General features: G+C 38.3%; 1 protein-coding gene across 1 annotated transcript in view; it reads right to left on the bottom strand.

Moving 5' to 3' along the window:
- CCDC88C (coiled-coil domain containing 88C) overlaps nt 1-20,222 on the bottom strand; it is a 221,760-nt gene that overhangs the window by 113,155 nt on the left and 88,383 nt on the right. The window contains exon 4 of the mRNA XM_074289718.1: nt 11,196-11,265. Coding sequence (XP_074145819.1) covers nt 11,196-11,265 — 70 coding nt within the window. The remainder of the gene's footprint in view (nt 1-11,195; nt 11,266-20,222) is intronic.

Below are 20,222 nucleotides of genomic sequence, written 5' to 3'. Positions count from 1 at the left end.
AACCAGTTCTATTGTCACACCAGGGGTAGAGTTTGAGAAAAGTGTGATTTAAAGACTGAGACAGACATGAAAGAACCCCTCTCCTTGGCCATTCTCAAGCGCCATCTCTGTCCTTGTCAGCCATAATGGGGATGGAGTACAGGGATGGTGAGTCTATGTAATGGGCTCACTGGAATTCTAAGCCTGCAGACAAATAAATGACAGTGGCAGTTTCCCAGCTATGACCAGATGCTTCCATTTCTACAAACAGGAGGTGTGGTGATGCTGTGAACAAAGCACTAGACTTGGACACCTGGGTTTCAGCGCCAGGTCTGACATTATTTTTTCTGTGACCTGTCCCTTCCTCTTTGCCTTGTTTTATTATCTGAAAATGAAGACTAGACAGTTGGAAGGTTTGATTCAAGTCTAACATTCCATTATTATTACATGTATATAATTTCCATTGCCAAATGTGTTATTATATACATGCCTGGATGATAAAATGACATCCTGGAACAGCTTCTAGGCTTGCCAAAAAGGGGGAGTAAAGTGGGGATTGTAACAAAAAGCAAATTAACACTGTGCGTACTGGTTAGGAATAAATCTTGCTTGACAAGGAACTGGAAACTGAGTGGATGCCCTGCAGATGGGGAATGGCTAAATAAGTTATGGTATATATATAAATATTATGGAACATTCTTGTTCTGTAAGAAATGACCAGCAGGATGATTTCAGAAAGGCCTGGAGAGACATGAACTGATGCTGAGTGAAATGAGCAGAACCAGATCATTGTAAATGGCAACAACAAGATTATACGATGATCAATTCTGATGGACTTGGCTCTTTTCAACCATAAAGTGATTCAGGCCAATTCCAAGAGACTTGTGATGGAGAGATACATCTGCATCCAGAGAGAAGACTTAGGGAACTGAATGTGGATCACAATGTAATATTTTCACCTTTTTGTTCTTGTTTGTTCGTTTTTTTTCAATTCACATTTCTTTCCCTTTTTTGATCTGATTTTTCTTGTATAGGATCACAAACGTGAAAATATGTATAGAAGAATTGCATATGTTTAACATGTGTTGGATTACTTGCTGTCTAGGGAAAGAGGTGGATTAAGGGAAGGAAAAAAATTTGGAAAACAAGGTTTTTCAAGAATAAAAATTGAAAAGTATTTTGCATATATTGAAAATAAAAAGCTATTATTTAAAAAAAATAAATCTTGTTTCCTACTTGGCATTTAATATAATGCCTAAAACATAGTAGGCATTCAACAAATGTTTATTGATTTATATTTTTTGTCAGGCTAATCTAATCTCCTTACATCACAACAGTGATAAACCTACTTGGTCCAGAGAAAGAAGTAACCATAATTGTCCAGAGACAGAGATAGAGAAAGAAGTTTCTCTTGGCTTCAATTCTATGGACGCTATTTGGTATGATACAAAGAGCCCTGGTCCTGGACTAAGGAAGACCTGAGTTCAAATCCAGCCTCAGACACATGACACTTACTAGTTGTGTGATCCTGATTGCCTTGCCAAAAAACAAAACAAAAACAAAAAACCACAATGCTGCCAATTCCATTGTGTCCAGGCCAGTCATCAATTGGGTAATCTAGCAAAGGCTGAGAAATATAAAATATTTTTACATAATTTTGAAAATATGGAACAAAGAATATAAAATTCTATCTAGCAAATGTTTTGAGCTTTCCTCCTTCCAAATATTTCTTCATATCCTTGCTTAAGACTGAAATGCCTTCTCCTTTCTGAAAAATCAAATAAAGTTGGCTAGAATACAGTAGTCAGAGAGATTTACATGAATAAATGACCAGCGGCCTGGACGTAAGTGGAACTGGTTCACTGACACTTGACATTTTTATCAATGAACAAGAAGAATGAAAAAATTATATTTGTTCAATTTGGAATTTGTAAAGAAAGTGACTAAACTGGACAAACCTTTTAACCCAGAGATTCCATTACCAGGCATATAGCTCCATGAAGATCAGTGACAAGAAAAGGCCCATAAATGCCCCGATATTCATAGGAACATTTTTGTAGTAGCAATAAATTAGAAATAAAGTAAATGCCCCTCAATTGGTGAATAGCTAAACTCTTTGGAGTACATGAGTGCAATTAAATATTACTATGCTACAAGAAAATAATAAATATGGGAAGTAGCTAGGTAGTACAATGGAATCAGGAGGATCTCAGTTCAAATGGACTCTGACCCTTACTAGCTAGGTGACCCTGGGCAAGTCACTTAACCCTGACTGCCTCAAAAAAATTAAGAAATATAAAGAAGCTTGGGAAGAATTACATGAACTGATACAAAATGAAGCAAAACAAGAAAAACAACATACACAACTTCAACAAAATAATGGAAAGTGAGTGCTGCAAAATTGTGACCACATTTCAACATTTAACCCTAACAAAGAGGTATAAGGATGTCTTCTTCCATGTCCTTCCTGGTAGAAATGATTGTTAATTGTTGATCTGTTAATTCTGCTCAACCCTTTTTTCCCCTCCTTTTCATTTTTTTGTTATAAGTGATTGTTTTGGCAGGGAGGAATAGGGTATATTGGAAAATGTAGGGTACATAAAGAGAAACAAATAAAAAATTCATAGAAAAAATTTGTTCAGTTTTTAAGTGGTAAGTAAAAATGGGTAGAAACAAAATATGCCTTTCAGATGGATGGATGGATACATGCCATTGGTCAGTTGTATTTGGTTCCTAATAACCCCATTTGCGTCTCAGAGAGAGACAGGGAGGCAGAGACAGAGATAGATAGCAAAAGACAGAGACAGAGAGACAGAGAAAGAGACAAAGGCAGAGATAGACACAGAAAGAGACAGAGACAGAGATAGACACAGAGAGACAGAAACAGAGAAACAGAGACAGATGAGAGAGAGAGATGGGCAGAGAGAGAGAGACAGAGATGAGAGACAGAGACAGAGATGAGAGACAAAGATGGAGAGAGAGAGAGAGAGAGAGAGACAGAGAGACAGAGACAGAGACAGACACAGACACAGACACAGACACAGAGAGAGACAGAGACAAAGACAGACACAGAGAGAGAGACAGAAACAGAGAAACAAGAGACAGATGAGAGAGATGTACAGAGAGAGAGACAGAGATGAGAGACAGAGAGACAGAGACAGAGATGAGAGACAAAGATGGAGAGAGAGAGAGACAGAGAAAGAGAGGAAGGGGGAGGAAAAGAGGGGGAGGGAGAGAAGAGGGAGTCAGAAGGGGGGAGGGAAAACACACTGATTAAAGCTTATTAGTTATATCTCAGGTTAAGCATAAAGTCTATGCTTAGCATCTGATAAGCATAAAGTGTAAATTCAAATAAAACAAATGTCTGCCCTTAAGGAACTTATAACTACTGGAGGAAAGAAAAGGGTAGCTCGTGTGGGAGGGGTAGAGAGCAGACTTTAGGATTTTTAAAATGGCAAGAATATGACTAGAAGGCCTTTTTCTGGTAAGATAAGGCAAAAGTTCATCCCTAAGGTCCTAGAGTGCAAGGGTACATACACCCCTTGACTATAAAATAGGTTACATATTATGTAGGAATATAAAGGAAAACTGAATTCAGACCAAGGAGGATAGGAATGTAAAGTTTAAAAAGCAAATATGATACTGGACACAAAAATGTAAACATGCAGAAATAAAAGCAGACAAGGAGGTAAATCCCACATCAAGCTCAGCAGTGAATAAGCTTTTATCAGTCAATCTCTACTAAACAAGAGAAAAGAAGCAAAATTTGTAGGGTATTCAGGGGGTGGAAACCACAAAGATGATACAAAGTAAACAGGGTATAGAAAGAAACTCAAGATGAAAAGATCAGAGAAAGACTTGTAAATCACATTTTAAAAATATGGAGGATTTATACATAAAATAACAATGAGTTGCCCTTGAACAAGGCTGACAAAAAGAGAAAATGTCATTAACTAGTTAAGAGATTTATACCTAGAGAAAAATCTGCTGACGGTAAATTGAACAAATGCAAGGGCATGAAATGATCTTCGATGAAAATCTTGGGAAGTAAGATAGATGCTTATCTATTAAACATGGCTTAAATATAGCCCTGCCTAGAGGTGGAAAGAAGGCAAGACGACTTGGGTCAGGTCCATTCCTATTCTTGGAAATGATACCGTCCTGTTCATTTACCATCCAAAGAAAATAAATTGTTAGGAATCCAATATCCCTCATTGTACAGATGAGATTTTTCTAGTCAAAAATTTTCTTGGTCAGAAACAAAACTGACAATTCACTTTCCTAATTATTTTGCTCCTCTGTAAAGGAAGGGTGCTAAACAAATAAGTTCTACCATACCTTCAGCACTACCAATATGATTCCTATTGTGGGTGCCACTATTGTATAAGCAAAAAAAAAAAAAAGAAAAGAAAAAAAAAAGCCCAAGATAACTATTAAATTAACTTTAATGAGCAATTAAATAAAAATTAAAAGAATTTAAAAGCAACCATTGTTGTGTGTGTGATGGAGTTTTTTCCCCCCTGAGGCTGGGGTTAAGTGACTTGCCCAGGGTCACGCAGCTAGGAAGTGTTAAGTGTCTGAGACCAGATTTGAACTCGGGTCCTCCTGAATTCAGGGCTGGTGCTCTATCCACCGCGCCACCTAGCTGCCCCTAACTTGATGGTTTTTTAAAAAGAGAAACATAACATATATTGTATTTAACATACACTATAACATATTTAACATGTATTGGTCTACTTGGCATCTGGAGGAGAGAGTAGGGGGAAGGAGGGGAAAAATTGGAACAAAAAGTTTTGCAGGGATCAAATGCTGCAAAATTACCCATGCATATATCTTGTAAATAAAAGTGTAATAAAAAATAAAAAATAAAGAAATATAGGGGTAGTTAGTGATCATGACAGCTTTTCAAATATTAAAAGAAGGCTATGTTTACCCCTTTAAATAACATCTCTCCATCCAGTCTTATATATTTCCAATTGTGTCAAATGATTTTTGGGGGAGACATGGTTCAGGAACCACCAGTCACCCTAATCTCTGCCACCTTGATCAGCTTTAACTCTAATACAGTTTAGAATTCCCAAACTCCAGCAACCTACCAGTCTCAGCCTCCCCTAATAACAGGACTCACAGATACACTGCCGTCATGGCTGAATGAGATGGGAATTTTTAAGTAAATGTACTATGCCCAACTTACAGGACATAAGTCAGAATGTATCTCAAAAAATTTTAGTCCTGGAGTTTTTAGCCTAGCATCTATAAAATAAAAAAATTGACAACTATATGTCAATATAATTGGTTTCCTTTGGAACTTATACTCTGTATTTCATTTCATGTATTTAAAACATGATTCTGAAAAGGGACTTCACCAGACTGCTAAAGAGATCCCCACAGAAAAAGCTTAGAAACCTTCCTTTTGTCCAATCCCCTAAATTTACAGAGAAGAAAATTGAGGACAAAAAAAAAAGCATAGGGAATTCAGTCTAAGGTGTATTTATCTGGTAACTTATAAAAAAAGAATGGAATCAGAAAACGAAATTGTAAAAGTCCTTTCCAATTGGGAGCAGGGAGCAGGTAGAGGAAAATGGCAAAAGGACCTCCCATGATGCATTTTCATCTTAGCCAAGATCACAACTGCAATGGAAAATAAACATCATCTCTTCTCATAGGGGATATGCCATAGTCTAAGTGGGCACCGATGAATTTTGAGAGGGATAACCTGCAGCCTAAATTAGACAAAGGTACTTGAATCTGGCCCCAGATCCTTATTAGCTCTGTGCAAGTCTCCCCTATTTGTCTTGGTTTTTTGATCTGTAAAATGCACTAGAAAAGGAACAATATCTTTGCCAAGAAAATCCCAAATGGGTCCACAAAGAATTAGAAACAAATGAAAATGACTAGACAACCACTATTATTATTCATTATTATTAACCTGTACTTGAACATAAACTCCGCTAAAATACTCCTGAGCAGTCATCACTCCAGTGCCTCCTGAGCCGGTCCAATCCAATTCCCAAAGACAATAACTGAAGCATTCCCTTACAAAGAGACAAGCTCTGACTCTACAAGCTCTGTGTGTTGTTCTTCCTTCTGACCTCCTGAACTCCAAATCTAGGCCCTCTTTAAAATACAGGCAGATAGTGATAATAGTCCCTTGTCCCTGCCCAAGTCTTCTCATGGTGAGAAATTCTTAATTCTTCAGCTGATCTTTGTATAGTCTGGTCTCAAGTTCTTTCAGCAGTCTTCACCAGGACCCTCTGAGTCCAGTCTCATGTTTGTCAATGTCTTACTTAAAATACTGAGCCCCAAACTCCAATGGGGAGTGACCTGCAGGTCAGCAGGGCCTCCTTCATTCAAGTCCCGCTCTCTCTTAATGAAGTCTAACACGAGAAAGGGAAAATCAGAAGGGCAGAATTTAATAATAACTTTTTATTTTCAAAATAGTTTTCAACATTCACCCTTGCAAAAGCTTGTGTTCCAAATTTTTTCCATCCCTTCCCCTCACCCCCCTCTTACACAGCAAGTAACCCTGTATAGGTTAAAGGTGTACAATTCTTCTATACATATTTCCATATTTATCAAGATGCACAAAAAAAAAATCAGATCAAAAAGGGGGGGAAATGAGAAAGAAAAAAAAAAAAAAAAAAAAAAAAAAAAAGGAAGCAAACCACCACCACAACAAAAAAGGTGAATATACTATGCTGTGATCCACATTCAGTAAGGGCGGAATTTAAGAGGAGAAAATCTGCATTTCATATTTCAAAGTCTCTCCTCAGGAGAGCTGTGAAACAAAATAGGGAAGCAAAGTCAGAAAAGCCGATTGGTGAAAAAGGATCTCACTTCTCAAGGATTTTAACGAGGAGCATTTACTAGAGGTGTTTACTACTAGGAACTGAAAAGGCCAATGTCCCCAGTGACTCAAATGGGGTTTCCCGCTACACCGTGTTTACGCTCCAGCTGGGTCTGAGCCTAAGTAAATCTGTTTCTCTGAATATGCTAAAAACTGACTGCTGGTCGGCCAGGTACAGAACAGAAATAAATAAAAGTGGATCCCTAACGCTGACTTAACCCAAAGGACTGGGACAGAGCCGGGGTAGAACAGAAAGAAAGCTGGATTTAGTCCAAATCCCGGGTTTCTTAATAACTTTGTGGCTTTAGCCAACTTTCTTCAACTCTATGGGAGTCCTCTTTAAAATGAGGAGGTTGCAATGACCAATTACAATTCCAAATTATTCATGATGAACCTCTAAACAGAAAAGAGACAGTGCAGATCAAAGCATATTTTCTTTTCTTCTTTCTCTTCCTTCCTTTCTTTCTTACTCAACTAATGTGGAAATTTGTTTTGCATAACTATACATATTTATACTGTGCTTTGTTCTTCTTGAAGTATAATTTACAACTGAAAAGAAAATAAAACTGAATTTAAGAAAAAATAAAATGAATGGGATAGTAGATTAAAAAAATCTCTAAGATCCTTCCATCTTCAGATATCAAGATCTATTGTTGTGCCACAGTTTCCTTTTATTGTCCTGACTCAGTTTCCCTTATTGTTCTGACTCAGTTTCCCTAAATTGTCCTGCCTCAGTTTCCTTGAATTATCCTGCCTCAATCCCCCTGGTTGCCAACCCCACTCCTAGTCATTAGGACTGAGATAACTTAGGGCTAGTTATTCTAAGGTTATAAATTGTAAATGTGCAAGATAAGGGGGGATTCATACTTCCTGACTCCTAATTCCTCCCAAGTCATCAAGAATTTATGGTCCTCCAGAAACAACTACACCCAGAGAAGGAACACTGGGAAGTGAATGTAAATTTTTGGCACTACTGTCTATCTACCTTCGGAATCTAATACTTAATGTTCAACAAGAAAATGGTATTTACACACATATATTGTATCTAGGTTATACTGTAACACATCTAAAATGTATGGGATTGCCTGTCATCTAGGGGAGGGAGTAGAGGGAGGGAGGGGAAAATTTGGAAAAATGAATACAAGGGATAATGTTCTTTTAAAAATTACTCATGCATATATACTATGAAAAAAATTATAAATATAAAATTAAAAATAAATAAATAAATAAAAAGAATTTATGGTCCTCACCCCCCACCCTGTCAGAACCAGATTTATAGTCCATTCCACTCCAGCTTTTCCTCTTAGAAGCACTCCCTGCTTCAGTCTACCCTGGTGGCTTGGAGCCACATATTTAGCCACATATTTTTATACACACACACACACACACACACACACACATCATGGGAAATACACATTAGCTGTTGGATTCTTGGAGACAATAGTCTCATTCAGCCCTGGGATCAAAACTTGGATCCATCTGGTCCCAGCATAATCTCTCCCTTTCAAATAAAATATTAAAAAATCTCTAATCTCTATCTTGCCTCAGTTTCTCCAGCATTACATTATCAGGCAGGATGTCCTAAAGCATTTTAAAACTGAAAAGGTAGGATTTCAACCCAGAGTGAATATTTCATTTGTTTATTTAATTTACTATTTTCCCAGTTATGTTCAAGAGGTTCTGATTTCTAGGTCCTATCCCTTATCCCCATCCACAATTAAGAAACCACATGTGAGATTATACAAAACATTTTCATAAAAATCAAGTTGGAAAGAAAACACAGATCTCTTCAGCTCTAATGAAAATAAAAACCCTTAAGAAAAATTAAGTTAGAGAGAGAGAGAGAACTTCAATCTGTATTCAGACATAATCAGTTCGTCCTCTAGAAATGGATAGAATTTTTCATCCTAAATCCTTCACTGATGACTACTACTGAGAATAAAAAAGGCATTTACAGCTGGTCATCCAGAACATTGTTGTTACTTGGTATACAGTATATTTCACTTTGTTCATGGGAGGAATTTCTGGGTTTTTTTCCTGAGAACATCCTGCTTATTATTTTCCAGAGAACAATAATATTCCTTCAGAGAAAATTGCTTCAATTTTTTTTACAATTACTATTGCTAATTGTATTCCCCCCCCATTTATTTTCTTTCCTTTCACCCTATTCCTTCTCAAGAGTGTTTTACTATTGACCAATCCCTTTCCCAATGTGCCCCCTTCCCAAATCCCATTTCCCTCCTATTTTCCTAAGACAGATTTCTATACCTTTATTGAGTAATTACGTTATTTCCTATTTGAGTCAATTCACTTTCTTACCCTCTCCTCCCCTCTTCCTCTCCAGTGTAAAATCTTTTTCTTGTCTCTTTTTTTAATGGCAGATAATTTGCACCATTCTACTTCTCGCTTTCCCTTCTCCCAGTGCATTCCTCCCACGCCTTAATTTCATTATTTATATATATATATATATATATATATATATATATATATATATATTATCCCATGGTGAATATTTTAAAGTAAAATAGTTTATTTTCTTCCTCTGTCATCCATAGGTGTATGTTGTTTCCTTGTCAATTAATTAATTCAAAACATTGCTTTCATCACCTACAACATATTTGTCAGATACTGGGCTGGGCACTGGAGATTCAAAGACAAAAAATGAAGACACAGCTCCAGAGGGTAGCATTCAGATTTTTCCCAAATTAAACAGAGATGGAAGTCAGGTGCAGCAGGTGGGGAGAGGGAGAATGTATTTCTGCTTGCTAAACCTCTCTGTCTCTGTGCCATCAGAGACTACAACATGGCAGCAGCAGCTCTGCTGGACCACGTATCCCTAGGGGTCCAAAGAGGTAATCAATGCTTTGAATAAGGGAAGGGAAGAGAATACAACACTTCTATATGCCAGGCATTATGCTAAGCACTTACAAATACTGCCTCATTTGAATTCCTAGCTTTTCTCAAGTCCAGCTTTTCCTCTTGGAAGCACTCCCTGATCACTTCAGTTAGTTTTTCCTTTCTCAGTTATCTGTATTATTGGCATCCTTGCATGCTATATGGCCACTGAAACCCTGCTCCTCCTCACGGAGTTAAGCTCTTTAAGGGCAGGGATTTGGGAGTTTTAGGGGAGGGGTTAGTGTCTTGGTAAATGGAAACTACTTAAATACATTTTCAACTGACTATTTTGTATTTCCTCATTTCCAATTGACCTGGACTTGGCTGATTTTCCTACTTTCCCACTTGTTGCTCAGAACACACGAATAACAATTACAAGAGCAGACATTTAGGTAAGTAATTTTAAAGTCTGCAAAGTGTCTTACATGTATACTCCCATTTGCCTCACCATAAGGCAATGAGACTAATTACCTAGGACTAACTACAAGGAGGGGGTCAGAATCCAGCACACCTTGGGGCACAGCATGGTGGAATCAGAAAGACTGGAGCTTAAACCCCACTTCAGATGCTAGCTATGTGATCCTTGGCAAGCCACTTAACCTCTCTGTTTCCTCAACTGTGTAATGGGGATAAAAACTGCACTTCCCTTCCAGAGCTGTGAGGCTCAAAAATATCTATAACATTTAGCACAGTCCCCAGCACAGAGTAGGGGCTCAATGAATGCTGGCTATCTTCCCTTCCTGGGGGACCAAATGCATGCTGACTTCACAGCTAAGGAAGTAGATAATAAATGTGATATACCAGCCCAGTTAAAAGATGAGAAAATGAAGATTCAAGGGAGAAAGGAAAGGGTTACAGTGTGGTAACCCGATCTCTCTGGAACTGCTAGCTTATGTCCACCACCCACCTATAAAGTGCAATGACAACAGGAACAAATGGGTTTCAGAAGACAAAGGTCTTAGCCCTGCTTATCCATCACTCCATCCACAGCTTTTTTAGCAAGGTCCTACTGTGTTGAACTCCAGGCAACAGAATCCTGTTCCGTTTATATTACTTTTATGGAAGGACTGCTGCTTAATGTCGGATACTACTGCATAGGATAGGTGCTTGATGCATCCATTCCACTATTGATTAATCTGCCCACACATTTTATTTGGGAGAATGAATGGAAGACACAGACAAGCCCTTCCTTGAGTAAAGACAAGACAACATGCAAGCCAAGTGTTCAGTTCAGTTCTGGGGATCAGAGGATCTCAGAGCTGAAGGATACCTTGTCTCCCGCCCCAAACAGCTTGATGGAGAGCAGAAAGTGATTTATCCTTATACGAGGAAATGTGCTCTTGTCCTAATGTCTCTAATAATAAACCTATCACTTTAAATTTGGAGACCATGGAAATCCACATGTATTGGATCCAACCCAGCAGCCCTTTGCCTGTGGAACTGACAGCACTGGGAGATGAAAGAGCATACTTACCAGACAGGGGGTCTTTGCCAATCATCAAAACATTGGGTAAGTTCATTACAATCAGCTGCTGGAGGACTTCCTGGAAAAAAAGAAGGGGGGGGGGGACAGAAAGCAAAGTTTAGAGAGATTTTCTTTCATGTACAAACGAAGCAGTCCAGGATGGAAGACCACCTAAAATGGGTCATGTGGGGCAAGTCCCAAATGAGAAACATTGCAAATTGTTAAGTTCAAAGAGCACCGACTTCTCTAGAATGCATATAAATCACAGCTAATCTATTCCCTATCTTGACTACTGTGCTTGGGGAAATTGGATATATTCTGAACCCTTATTATGAGTACCCTTGGAAGGAGGTCCTGGTACTTACTGTCTATCAGTCATTTCTTTTAAGTATTTTTTATTTTTCCCATTACATGTAAAAAAAAATTTTTACATTTGTTTTTTAAAATTTTGAGTTCCAAATTCTCTCTTTCTACCTTCTTTCTCCCTTGTTGAGAAGACTATCAGTCATATCTCCAAGGTTGTGTTGTATAAATCTTTCCACTCTCTGGATGCTGGAGAAATTCTAACAGTTTAAGCAGGCAGGCACCTAAACTCACTATAAAGGAAAATGCAAGCATTTTTCTGTCCAGGATTTAAAGACTAGAAGAAATAGAAAACATAGGTTCAGTTCATGCAGATTTTCCATGCAAAATATTTATTGATTCTTCAATGAGATTTTTTCCCCTTTTCTTATACAGGTGTCCCTAGCTTTAAGCAAATCTAATATACTTGGAACTAACATATATTTTAACATGTTTAACATATATTGGATTACTTGCCATCTGGGGGGGGTGGGGGGGAAGAAGGGGAAAATTTAGAACAGAAGGCTATGCAAGGATCAATGTTGAAAAATTATCCATTATCTTCAACATAAAGAAGATCCAACTCACTTCCAGTTGGTCAATGATGGACAGAAATAACTACACCCAGAGAAGGAACACTGGGAAGCGAATGTAAATTGTTAGCACTACTATCTATCTACCCAGGTTACTTATATCTTCGGAAGCTAATACTTAATGTGCAACAAGAAAATGGTATTTACACACATATATTGTATCTAGGTTATATTGTAACACATGTAAAATGTATGGGATTACCTGCCATTGGGAGGAGGGAGTGGAGGGAGGGAGGGAGGGGATAATTTGGAAAAATGAATACAAGGGATAATATTATAAAAAAATTACTCATGCATATATACTGTGAAGAAAATTATAAATTAAAAAAAAGAAAAATTATCCATGCATATGCTTTGAAAATAAAAAGCTTTAATAATAATTTTTTTAAAAATTTAAAACAAATCTAATGTAGGAACAAAATATAGAGGAATGAAAGATTACAACTGGATAGAGATCATCTAAACCTGTCACTTTATGTAGAAGGAAATTCAGGCCCAGAAAGGTTACAGGATTACTGCCCTAAGTCACACAAATATTAAGTAAAAACTTAAACCCAAATTCTTTGACCAAATTCAGTGGCCTCTTCTCAAGGTGTCTTTCTATATAATTAGAGGTTTGTCCAAATGGAAGGAGAGCTACTATATAAAATAAGTTCATCCTGGGATTCTTTTTAATGTCAAACTCCACTAGTATTTAGTGAAGACCGGACTCAATAATTTTCAAAAATTACAACTTTCAAGGCAGCCTTAGTGTGTAGAGAAAGGTGTGTCCCATTTATAAAATTCGATTAACAACAAAATGTGCTAAGGGAGAGAAATTGTGATACAGATATTCTAAATTTTTAGATAAACCAATAATCACATTGCCTGTTAATCAGTCTTAGCCCTGAAGAAAGGGAAAAATGGAGGGATGAATATAGCAACAAATGGGGGATGAAGGGCCAGCCACCCTATGGAAAAACCTAAAGAATCAGATAAATCTCAAATCATTCTTACACTTCTCTTTCACTTAGCAGGAAGAAAGAGACCACAGACTACACAATCTGCAGTGGAAATACCCAAGTTAACTACATAATAAATAGTAACAACTTCAATTTATACATGTTATCTTATTTGATCCTCACAATCCTACTGTAGCATAGAAGAAAAAGAAGAGAGTAATACTGCAGACTCTAAGGCCAGGTCCTCATCCGGTGCATGCTGGTCTGTGAGATGCACCCACCAACGTCATGAGATTGATAGAAAGTGTCCTGAATCAACTAATTCTACACCTCATGACCTCAGCGTTATTCATCATCCTTGGCTCCCCTTCTTGGGCGCTCTCTAGATTATCAGTGCTTTCCTTAAAACGGCAGAGCCCAGAATAGAGCACAATCAGATGTGGTTAACCAGGGTAGAGTCAGAGTGTGCCTACTTATTCCTGGAAACTATGCCTCTTACATGCAAATTAGGACAACCCTGAGGTACCACTTTATGCCTCTCAGAATGGCTAAGATGATAGGAAAAGATAATGTGGAATGTTGGAGGGGATATAGGAAAACTGGGACACTGATGCATTGTTGGTGGAACCGTGAACGGATCCAACCATTCTGGAGAGCAATCTGAAATTATGCCCCAAAAGTTATAAAAATGTGCATACCCTTTGATCTAACAGTGTTTCTACTAGGTCTGTATCCCAAAGAGATTTTAAAGAAGGGAAAGGGACACACATGTGCAAGAATGTTTGTGGCAGCCCTCTTTGTAGTGGCCAGAAACTGGAAACTGAGTGGCTGCCCATCAACTGGAGAATGTTTGAATAAGGATGGAATGTTATTGTTCTGTAGGAAATGACCGGCAGGATGATTTCAGAAAGGCCTGGAGAGATTTACATGAACTGATACTGAGCGAAATGAGCAGGACCAGGAGATTGTTGTACATGGCAACAACAAAACTATAATATAATCAATTCTGATGGATGTGGTTCTCCTCAACAGTGAGATGATTCAAACCAGTTCCAACAGACTTGTAACAGAGGAAAAGAAGACTATCGGAACTGAATGTGGATCACAACATAGTATTTTCACCTTTTTTGTTATTGTTTGATTGCTTTTTCTTTCTCATTTTTCCCTTTTTGATCTGAGCATGATAAATGGGGAAATATGTTTAGAAGAAATGTACATGTTTAATCTATACTGAATTACTTGCTGAATGTGGGACCGGGGTGGTAGAAGGAAAGGAAAAAGAAGAATTTGAAACACAAGATTTTGCAAGGGCGAATGTTGAACACTATCTTTGCATGTATTTTGAAAAGAAAAATCTAATATTAAAAAAAGAAATCATGCTTCTCTTAATGCAACCCAAGATGGTATTAGATTTTTTGACTACTGTTATCATGTTGAGTTTGCTATCCACTAAACCCCCAGAGATCTTTTTCAGAAATTCTAACCATTTCAGACTCATTCTTGTGAACATGGCTTTTTTGAACCTAAATATTTCAGGTTGTATTAGGTTCAGCCCAAATGCTTTAGTCTATTAAGATCTTTCTGGATCCTGACCTCTCATCATGCAATCTGTTATCTATCCATCCTGGACACCATTGGCATCTGCAAATTTGATGAGCAAGGCATCTTTACCATTCAAAGTCATACAAAGAGTACAACACCAAACACAAGTGAGGCACACCACTGGGCAGCTATCTAGCTGTAATTGGAGTTGAAACTGAGTCCCACTATTCAAACAGTTTTTAGCCCATTTGACTGCATTATGGTCTACTCCATCTCTATTATGCAAAAATACTATGAGATATTTTCTCTAAAATCTAGGTAAACAATATTGACAACATCTTTCCATCCATCTGTTTAGAAAATCCAAAAATCTGGCATTCCCTGATCCATGTTTTCTCTGGGTCCCAGCTATTCAATGGTAAAATAAAATAAATGACCTCTACACTTCCTTTAGCTCTTAATCAAGGATCTTATGCAAATTAATACGAATAATAACAACTAATATTTCTACAGAATATCAATATTCTAACATTTCTAATCTTTTTATGATTTAATATTTCTATTACATTTCAAGTTTCATAAAGTAATTTACATTTTTATTATTAATAAGTGAATAAAGGCTTACACTAACTACCTGACAATGTTGTTCTGAGGAGACATCCAAGTATGCTATTTGAGGAAAAGTATTATTCCAATTTTTGTCTTTATGACATGACATTTCTCCCAATACTTGGAACATAATTGGTGCTTAATAAATATCTGTTATATGAATGAAAAGGAAAACACATGGAAGCCTTTAAAAATTACCAAAATATGAACTATTATTTCAATCTTTCAATTATCTGTGATTTCACTAGTGGGAATATTCCCTCCAATATCAGAGTCATATCTCCGATTCACAATCAGATCAATCCCTTCTAGAGTTAGCAGATGGTACTGACAAAAAAAAAATTGTCATCCTGCAGCCAAATCTTGGAGAAGAGACATGGATATTATCAAGATTGCATGTTAGAAAGAGCGCTGGACTTGGGAGTCAGAAATACCTGCTTTAGACATTAATTAGTTTTATGACGCTTTTGCCGAATTCTGAGTCAGAAGGCCCAGAATTCAAATTCTGACTCCACTACTTACTGTGACGCCTGTGACCCTATGACTAACTTCTCTGAATATCAATTTCTCAGACTAGGGTTTGTCTAGTCCATAATTCTTTGACTTCTTTTAAATTTCAATTTCCTCACCTGTAAAATGGGAATAATGATACTTATACCAATTACCAAACAAGTATTGTGAGGCTTAAATAAGATAAAATGTATGTAAACATTTGGTAAAGCCTAATGTCACTATGTAAATATAAAATGATTATCATTACAGTAAATGCAAATCATTGTTAGGAAGATAAATCTGAGATATTGCACAGGTTTTCTCCACCCCTGCTCCCAGTCATATTTAGAACATTCTGAATCATTTCTTTCTTCCTTTAGGAGGTACATTTGGTATCTGAATGTATAATATTTATGCTGACCAATCTTGAAATAATAGGGACATTTAGACTTATTCGCTTAAAAACCACCAAGAGGTATTTACAGACTTCTGCTTTAAACCCAATGGTTGATGAATTGATGCTATCCTCAGATTAACCTGCACTTTGATCAGTTTTTAATGGATAAAATTCATTTCAACTTGACAATCTTGAATTAAAGATCTCTTTGTGTTTATACTAGGAATAAAAAAAAAAACTAAAAAAAAAACTAAAAACAGTGACTCTTTTAAAGCGCTTACAATGCACTTTGGGGATACAGTATACATTAATAACTAAATAACAGATAATTTGCAAAGATTGAGGGTCCCCTAACGGGTATCAGGAAAGGCTTCCCAAGGCTAGAATCTACCAGGTATTGGGGCCATCTCCCAATCTTCCGGCCAGCCTCTTTCCCCCTTTCTTTTCTTGGCTGGATGCTGATACCTCAGTACCTCCAATCCCACCTCCACTCTGACAAGCCTAAAGCCCTATGGACCAGGAGCCTCCAACCCACCCCCACACTTCCCAGCAGAAGCCGCTCCCAGCAGAATGGCTGGCCCCATTTTCAGAGGGGCAGGGAGTCCTAGTACATGGAGGACCACCAGCTTCATGATCCGCTCGCTGCGGTATCCTCCAAACCCCGGTGCTGCTTTGATATACTGGGGTACCCCTCGCCCCCCACAGCCTTGCCCAGCAGCCACCCCCCCCAATCACTGGGCTCTCCTCTATTTCTTGCCTTCCCCAGGAAGAATGCTAATTCCCCCAGAGTAGGCATCTCTCACAGTTAACCCAGTGCTCGGCCCATAGCGATACTTTGTCTTTCACTCATTTATTCATGTCCTCATTCATTCAGGGAAGTTGGCGGCTAAGGAGGGCCTTGAAGGAGCCTAGAGACTGGCAGCGTTTCAGACGGAATGTGTTCCAGGTATTCGTAATAGGTAAGCCATCAAGAGTGCCACGGAACTGTAAAGGAGGCAGACCCTCTACAATCAGACGCTTCTGCTTCTCCTCTCTCCCTCCCTCCTCCAATGCCCCAACCCCTAATTCAGCCAAAGCAGAGGGAGGCTGAATTTCAATCAGACCGAACACTTTCCCTCTGTGCCATCATCATGTAAACTCTCTCCAAAAAGCCATTCACCAGTGCGGACCTCTGGGAAACCCTGGTGATGGATGGAGCCAGTTATAAGGCTGAGAGGAACGTGAGGAGATTTCTGACAGGCTTGGACAGCGTCTATCCAGAGTAGAGACTGCTCCTTAGAGCAGGAGCCCAGTGCCCAGGGCCCGGATGGCCAAACAGAAAACGATTGTTAGGCAGCAGCTCTCCCTCTCAGCACCAGGACTGACTCTCTGTCTCTTTCTCTCTCTCTCTCTCTCTGTCTCTGTCTCTGTGTGTCTCTCTTTCTCTCTCTGTGTATCTCTCTGTTTCTCTCTGAGTATCTCTGTCTCTCTCTCTCTGATTCTATCTCTCTGTCTCCCTGTCTCTCATTCTCTGTCTTTCTGTCTCTGTCTGTCTCTCCCCCTCCTTCCCTTCTCCCTCACTCATTCACTCACAGACACAGACTCCGATTTCCCCCCTTTTTCTCTCTCTTTTTCTCCCCCACTCCACCCCCTCCATTAGAAATCAGACACAATCTTCCACAATCAGCCCCTTCACCAAGTCCTGGACTGGCACAGGCCCTTAAAACTCAAGGCCAACATTTGGCTGAGTCACAATCCCAAAGCCCCCTTCCACATTCCCCCCCAGGCAGAGGACTCAACCAAACTCTGGCAGTCTCAGAAAGGTGTAACACACCTTAGGTTGTGGGGTTTCTCACCAGACAAGCTGCCCACTGGTTCTGTAACACCCTGACTTCAATGCCCCCCAACCCTTAGTGTTCCTTTAAACAAGGGGGGGGGGGCTGGGCAAGCAAGAGAACTATATTTTCCAAGTCCTAAAACAAGAATGGATAAAAACTTCCTGTTATTCTTGTCTAACCCACAGACCATTGTGGTCTTAATTGCAAGACCCCAAAGACTGCCTAAAGTTTGCAGGGCTCCCACTGACTCTTCTCTGCAGGGTGGGAGTGCCTAGGATAGGGGCCTAAAGGTCAGTCCTCTGGCCCCTAGCCTTTTTCTTCTTGAAGGATCTAAGTTCCCTTTACAAAGGGTTACAAAGAGAAGCGATTCTATATAAAATGAGAGGGGGGGAAAACCCCTGTATTTTCTGTCTAATATTCAAAGGCAACACAATGTTTTACAGCATAATCTCCATGGGTAATCAACCATAACTAACTGAAAATAAAACACAAAATAGGGACTTTAGAGGGTCTTCCTGACCCATCAGAGCAGCTTGGAAAGTGGGGGAGGAGGGAATGGAAAGTCCTTAGTAATGATAAAAGGGGAAGAGAAATGTGGGGGGAAAACCTATTTCATACCCACCCAGTAATTCTTTACAGAAATCAGTTCCCTAAGATTCAAGAGCCTAAAATACAAAATCTGGCTGAGTGCTCTAGCCCAACTAAGAGTTACACTTTTCCTTAGGAATGTCTGATAAATTAACCCTTTTCTAAAAAGTCTCTGGTATGGAATCTTAGTGAAACTGTATATTGTGGACAATAGTCCGGGAATGGGATTGGAGTACAACATCAAAAAACCGCTTTCCCCCTAAAAAAATGAAATGGATATCTGAATTCAGTCAACCACTATGAAAAGCAATATGGAATTGTGGGAATCAAGTTACTAAAATATCCATATTTTTAATCCAAAGAGTCTATTTTTTCTCTCATATATATACAAACACATATATACACACATATCTAATTCTCTACACTTGTCTATACATATATATATGCATATGGAAGAGAAAAATCCCATACACATCATATAATACATCATACTCCTTTCCATCCGCTCACCAAAGAACTAAGTGTTCGTCGTTTGGGTAACAGCTAACCAAATTGTGTTATATGAAAATTACTGAGCTGTAAGAAATAATATTAAGGATATGGAAATACATGAAAGAATTAAATGAACTAATACAAAGTCAAATAAGTAGAACCAGGAAAACAATATACACAACTACAGCAATGTAAATGATAAGAATAGGGGGGAAAAAAAACAAACCAATCTTAAATCCTGAGTAATTATAATAATCAGGATGAGTCCCAAAAGTTGAGAAAATTGTAAAGGTGGACACATTGCATGGCACACAACAAAAGCTTAAGAAAAATATATGAATTGGTTGAATATCACATAAAATATGAACCATGAATTGATGTATTAGTTTTAATGAACTGTTTTTTCCTCCGGTTTCTTTTTTAATCTGTCTTACAAAGGATGGTTCTCTTGGAGAAATGAGTGCCATGTAAAAACAAAAAGCATCAACAAAAATAAGATACAAATTTTTTTAAAGCCTCATGGAAACATAGGCAGCATTGGCCAAGAAAATGTAAATACATCGTAATCTTTCCAGGGAAGCTGCAACGTTGGTCTATCACACCAGCTGCCACCAAAGAAGAGATGCATCTGTGTTTGCAAGTGAGGAGAAAGAGTCAAGCAGATGAAAAAGACACAGCATATGTGATAAATAACCAGGAACCAGGTCTTATAGGATTTTCCTCACTCCTTTGAAATAACAGCTCGATGGAGAATACAAGGATGCAAAAAACAAAGTACAGAAATTAAAAAATGCATTTTTTTAAAAAGACAAGAAGAACGAAAATTATATATGTCCTGGATTAAACTGTCAAAAACAGGAAGGTTACAGGAAAAAGCAAACCTTTTCTTCTACTTTTTCTTATTCCTTGCTCTTTACCATAAATTGCTCAATTATTTCTGAAAACATCAAGAGAAGGAGAAAAACTAAAGGAAAGGGCTACAATGGAGCCAAAAGTGTGAGATTCATGAAAATTTTTCATGCTCTGTGGGAGATAAGGGACAGCGGAAGAATAAAAGATATAAGCAGTTAATGAGTTCCAGAAGAGATCTAGTTAATGATTTTACCTGCTAAACTAACACTTGACTGAACAATAAGTTAATAGCCAAAGCATATGTTGATAATCTCTTAGATGCTGTCTTGAGCACAATAAGTAAGTGGTGGGGGCATTGGAGGTGGGGTCCA

The sequence above is a fragment of the Sminthopsis crassicaudata genome, chromosome 2, assembly GCF_048593235.1.
Source record: "Sminthopsis crassicaudata isolate SCR6 chromosome 2, ASM4859323v1, whole genome shotgun sequence".
Lineage (NCBI taxonomy): Eukaryota > Metazoa > Chordata > Mammalia > Dasyuromorphia > Dasyuridae > Sminthopsis > Sminthopsis crassicaudata.
The sequence above is the reverse complement of the archived record's forward strand: the minus strand, read 5'-3'. Positions and strand labels throughout refer to the sequence as shown.